The sequence below is a fragment of the Pongo abelii genome, chromosome 1 (assembly GCF_028885655.2).
Source record: "Pongo abelii isolate AG06213 chromosome 1, NHGRI_mPonAbe1-v2.0_pri, whole genome shotgun sequence".
NCBI lineage: Eukaryota > Metazoa > Chordata > Mammalia > Primates > Hominidae > Pongo > Pongo abelii.
Window position 1 is genome coordinate 213,046,259 of NC_071985.2, and position 5,541 is coordinate 213,051,799.

A 5,541-nucleotide genomic window follows, 5' to 3' on the forward strand; every position below is an offset into this window, starting at 1 on the left:
AGATGCGCCTCCCAGGCCTCTGGGGCTGCCCCAGTCTCCCTCCCGGCATCGAGGAGCCCGCACCTCATCTCAGAGGCCATAGTCTCTCCACAGGGCGCACGGCTGTCGCTGGAAGGGAGGCCCCCGAGGGCAGAGGGCGGCAGGCCCGGGACGTCCCCAGCGGAGGCAGAGGACGCCGGGAGCCAGGCATCCCGGGCGAGCCCGGCGTAATGAGGCGCTCCCTTCTCCTGCGGGAGGCGGGGCTGCCCCTTCCCTCTCCCCCTCCCCCTCCTGGAGGCCCTGCGGGAGCCGGAGTCCAGCGCAGTTGGGCGGGGGCGGGGGCGGGAAGTGAGGCCTCTCAGGTCGGACTGAGCCCGGGCGGGAGGAGAGTGTGAGGCCCCAGTGGCTGGGCCCTCAGGGTCTGAATTGGGGAGCAAGTGTGGTGGGGGAGGAAGGGCTCTCCGGTTTGCAGCTGGCGGGGCAGGCTGTGTCCGCGGGTCGCCCTGGAGCCCTCCGATCTTTGCCCCGCAGCATCTGCCCCCTAGAGAGATCAGCATGATTCCGCCCTTCCCCGCGTGTGCGTCGTCGGTCCGCTCCCTCTCCAGCTCCCGGAACCCTCACTCCCCCGGAGGTCCCCTCGGGAGGCAGAGCCGGCTGCGGGGCGGGCGCGCACCAGCTCCGGGCTCCGTAAACACCCGCGAGCGGGACGGCGGGGGCTGGGGGCGGGGGCAGGAAGCTAGCGGCGGCCCGGGCCGGCCGGCGCGGTCCCGTGACGTCGCTCCGCTCGCAGGGATCTCTCCCCGAGGCCCGCGGGTCCCCTCCTCCCCGCCTCCTCCCGCCCTCCTCCCCGCGCCTCGCGTCGGCGCCGCGGCCGGCATTTCTCCTCGCAGCTCGCTGCCTCCTCTATCCCTGCCTCCCTCTCCCCTCTCTGTCTTTCTCCCTTCCTTCCCTCTCCGACCCTCTTCCTCTCCCTCCCGATCCTTTCCCTCCTCCTCTCATCTTTCCCCTGTCTCTCCGTTCTAGCTCGTCCCCCCCCCCCACCTTTTCTTCTTTCTCCTCCTCTCCTTCCTCTCCCCCTCTCCTCTGTCTCCTTCCACCGTCTCCCCTGCCTCCCTGTCTTTCAGTCCCTGTTTTTCAGCCCCGTCTCCCTCTCGGTTTCTCTCCCCCACCCTCCCTCCGGGTTTCCTCCCCGGTGCCCTCCCTCCTCTCTCCCTCCCCTCCCCCTCCGCCCCTCGCAGCCCCGCCGCTCGCAGCTCCCAGTCTGCCTCCCCGAACCGGCGCCGCCGCCCGCACTCGCCGCAGGACCGGCCCGCCCGGCTCCCGGGGTGCGCCCTCCTCGGTCCCGCGCCCTCCGGGCTCGCAGGGACGTCTCCTCCCTCCCGGCTCGCGGCCCCGCCCGGCCCGGCCCCCGCCCAGAGCCCCAGCGCGCCGAGGATGTGAGTCCTGCTCGCCTCTGGCGGAGCAGCAGCCACTCGCGCGCGGAGCCGGAGCGCAGCGCAGCGCAGCCGCGGGCGCTCTCCGGGCCGCTCGCGCGAGTGCCGCGCTCTTGCCCTAGCGGCGTCCCCCGGCCTCTCGCCGGCGCCACCGCCGCAGCAGCCCGCGGGCCGTCCCCGGCCGGCCGCCCCCGGCCCCAGCGCCGCTGACCCTGTCCGCCGCGGGCGGGGACGCGGGCGGAGGAGGCGCCGCGGCGGAGCCCCCGGACGCGACCATGTCGGAGGTGCTGCCCTACGGCGACGAGAAGCTGAGCCCCTACGGCGACGGCGGCGACGTGGGCCAGATCTTCTCCTGCCGCCTGCAGGACACCAACAACTTCTTCGGCGCCGGGCAGAACAAGCGGCCGCCCAAGCTGGGCCAGATCGGCCGGAGCAAGCGGGGTGAGTTCGCGGCCCCCTTCCCTGACACCCCCTTTTTCCCGCGCCGCGGCCTGAACAAGGGTTGCGGAGGTCTCCCACCCGCTGGAGCCCGTTCAGACCCGACGGAATCCCTTCTTGCAGAATTGGGGGATCCCGCACTGCGGGTCCGGCTGAAGCGGGTGGCAGGAACGCGTCCCCCTAAGCCCGATCCCCGGCTGGGTCACCCCGGGGGCGTGGCGGCTTCTAGTTGCAGCTGGGGGTCCCCACCCGCGGCAAAGTTTGCTTTTTGATTTGCGCCCCCCACCCCCGCCTTTTGCGCAGTGTAGTCACAGCTGCACTCGCTCCACAACCCTATGGGGAGGGGGTCCCAGGGCCCCCCAGGGGACGGCGTGGGGACCTGCGTGGGGAGGATCCCATTCCTGCGGGGAAGGCTAGGGTGTTCGGGTCGCACGGGCTTTTCGTTTTACTTGGCTTGGGAGGGGGTTTGCCAGGCCTGGGCGATCCGCGCGAGAGCTGGAAAAGCCCCAGAGAGGCGGAGACGCAGAGAGGCTCCGAGAGGAGCTCCAGAGTCGCGGGGATAATGAGGGGGACCGACGGCTGCAGAGAGAGACTGAGACGCAGGGATGGAGGGGAGGGGGTACGCGGGAGACCGAGGGTGGCAGAGACGGAGACAAAGCTCCCGAGAGGGGAGCTGAAGCGGGAGAGACAGAGCCGAGGACGCGCGTATGGGGAGGACGCAGAAGCCGCCGAAACAATAAGGGCGACCGACACCTTAGACAGGGAGAGACAGAGACCTCGATCAGCGGCCGGCCGTCGCGCCGAGGGACTACTGATGGAGGGACTGAGAAAGGCGAGGCTAGGTCGAGACGGTAAGAGAGGCGGAGGTTACGGCATGTGTCCCTGGCAGGCAGCGAAGGGAGGCTCTGATCTCTGCCGCAGCGGGGAGCGCGGGGCGGCCGAGTCAGTCGGCCAGCGGCGGGGAGAGGGCGCGCAGGAGGGGGCGCCCGTCCAGGCCAGGCCCTAACCCCCACCCGCTGCGTGTCGTGGGAACCGGTTTTGGCGTCCCCTCCTGGTTCCGCTCATCTCCGCACCTAGCCTTGCCCACCGGAGCTGCGCTCGGGACTTACCGGGGGTCCCGAGACCCAAAGACTTTGGCTCCCTCTCCTATCACAGCTCCAGATATTTCTGTCTAAATTAGTGCACCTGGTGCGGGGAGGACGCGGCCAGCGCGCGCCCTGGCTGCAGCAGGAGCGGCTGGGTTGGCGCCCTCTGTTTCCTTTTCTCAGAATGGAGCTGAGGCGAAGGCTGGAGGATGGAGGGTGGTGGGTGGTTCAGAGGAAAGCAGGGAAGGGACCCCTGGCAGGCACGGAGGAGGATGGAGCTGTTTCACCGCGCAGTGAGCCCTGCTCCCTCGCCCTCTCCTCTCCCGACCTCCCACTCTGGGCATAACGGGAAATGTCAGAGACCTCTGGCTAGGCCCAAGCGCGCTCACCTCTCTTTTCCCCCCTTTTTTTGCAGTTGTTATTGAAGATGATAGGATTGATGACGTGCTGAAAAATATGACCGACAAGGCACCTCCTGGTGTCTAACTCCCCCAAAGACAATGAGTTAAGGGAGAGAATAAGAACGGCGGTAACAGTTATTGGCAAAAAGCATGAAAAGAGAAAGCACTTTGAAATTTATTACTAGCTTGCTACCCACGATGAAATCAACAACCTGTATCTGGTATCAGGCCGGGAGACAGATGAGGCGTGAGGAGGAGGAGGAAGAGAAGGCTCTGGGCTCCTCTGCAAAAATAAAAATAAAAAAATAAATAAAATTTTAAAAATAATAAAAATTCACTATATACACATATAAAGAAATAAAAAGTCTCAGTTGCAGCTATTTGTCAAAATTAGTATCTATTTCTTTTTATATACGGTGAATATTGCGCAATTATAGATCTGGATTTTGAACCACTTAATGAAGCGGCAACACCAGGTGTTTTGAGGTGTTGGCATTCTTTGCTGATTTGGCTGTTCCCAATGTTTACATTATTTAATCTTGCAAAAATGGTTCTGTGCACTTGGATGTGAAATGCTGTCCAGTTTTATTTTTTTTATGTTGTTATCCTTGGATGTACAAAAAATTCAGAAAATGATCTCTGTAGATACTCTGTTTTATTTTGGTCATCTTTAGAAGTTATCAGGAATGTGTTTAAAACAAGAAGAGAACTTTTCTAAGGAATGATACATAGAAAAGATTTTATTTTAAAATGAGTTGTAAAGCTTGTGTTTCTTTGTTGCTGCAAGCTATTTGCCCAAGTTAATGCAAATGGACACATTTTTTTATGTCAGAACACACACACACACACACACACACACACACAAAACAAAGAAAAAAATGCTTGAGCTTTTTCTAACCTCCCCTTGCAGTCTGTTGTGTGAGCAGCCTGTTTATTTCTCTAATATTATGTCAGTTTATTCTCTTTAATGGACTGTAAAAAAATGTAATCACAAGAGTGCCAAATATCTTGAAATGCCAAAAGGCATTTTAGTTTCTTTTCTCTGTGCTCTGAGTCCACGTACAGGAATGCTTGGAGTGTCTTTTCTGTTATTTATAGGGATTCTCTTAAGGCACACCAGCTGCCTGTTTTGCATGGTATTTGCAAAAATGCCTCTTGCGTGAGGAAATCTTTTACCATTTTTTGTTTGCAACTTTGGACCTCAAGAGGTTTCCCTTCCCTTCCCCGTTCCCTCTTTTCTTAATTCAATATTCTGTATGTTGCACCTTGAACCAGCACACAGGGCTGTTTCTCCAATGTACAATAAAAGAGTCGTTCCTGTGTCTCACTCCTCTCTTTTCTCTGCTTTGGCTGGGGGGTGCGGTGTGGGGGACACGACTTGCTGTTTGTGGGCTGGCTGCAGACAGGAAGGAGGGATGGTGGCTTTGGTGTGTGAGGCAAAAAGGCAATGTTGGGGGCCCCTATGGGTGGGCTCAGATGAGAGGAAAGTTGGACTGGACTGGCAAGGCCATCCCCCTAAGGTGAATTTATTCCATTTTGGCTTTGCAGATTGAGCTCTGACTGCATCCCTGAGGTTTTTGCCATCTCTGGTGGGGTGAGGGGAGAAAGAGGGATACTGTGCAGGGAAGCAGGCAGTCTTGTTAAGAGCGACTTTGCAGGCTGGCAGAGTTGGATGCAAGTCCCAGCTACCCGACTTCCTAGGTCTTTAGACTTGAGTAAGTGCCTCAATTTCCTAATTTGTAAAGTGAGGATAACTCAGCCCCTGCCTCATAGGGTTATTAGCAGGATGAACACAGTGCCAGCACATGGGAACACTCAGTATCAGGCCACTCTACGCATATTTCATACTTTGCCGAGGGCCCCCAGTCCTCAGAGGCAGGGCTGCAGATGAGTTGCGTTCTGTCTTCATCTTCACCTTCCGGGGCTCACAGGTCGAGGGATGCGGTGCTCCTGGGGGTGCACGGCCTGAGAGTTTTCAGGCACCTGCACTTATCAGCCTTCCTCTAATCATCAGTTAGAAAGGCTTGATAGGAAGACAAATCTTAGCCCCTTGTTACGCTTGGGGCAGTCAAAGATCATGGAGCAGGCCCCTGGGGGAGGAGGGTTTGGGAGGAGGATTTTGGCTGAAGAAAGACTGGGAGAGTTTTTTTTTTTTTTCTCCTGGGCTATTACACACCCAGAAGTGCTGGGAGCTTTTAATGTGTT

The 5,541-nt window shown here is 59.4% G+C and overlaps 1 protein-coding gene across 2 annotated transcripts; it reads left to right on the forward strand.

Moving 5' to 3' along the window:
* Positions 1-779: 779 nt before the first annotated feature.
* CAMK2N1 (calcium/calmodulin dependent protein kinase II inhibitor 1) lies at positions 780-4,663 on the forward strand. Of its 2 annotated transcripts, none has more exons than XM_002811353.5 (2): positions 780-1,853; positions 3,351-3,716. In XM_002811353.5, exons 1-2 carry the CDS (start codon positions 1,688-1,690, stop codon positions 3,419-3,421), a joined length of 237 nt encoding a protein of 78 aa, XP_002811399.1. In that variant the 5' UTR covers positions 780-1,687; the 3' UTR covers positions 3,422-3,716. The 2 variants fall into 2 exon arrangements, with proteins under 2 accessions (XP_002811399.1, XP_054396358.1); XM_054540383.2 differs by lacking the exon at positions 780-1,853 and adding an exon at positions 1,862-2,701 and having other exon boundaries at positions 3,351-4,663.
* Positions 4,664-5,541: the final 878 nt, after the last annotated feature.

Coding starts and splice junctions, on each gene's coding strand:
- CAMK2N1 (XM_054540383.2), top strand. CDS start 2,413: ATGAGGGGGACCGACGGCTGCAGAGAGAGACTGAGACGCAGGGATGGA. Junction 2,702..3,350: donor GGCGAGGCTAGGTCGAGACG/GTAAGAGAGGCG, acceptor CTTTTTTTGCAG/TTGTTATTGAAGATGATAGG.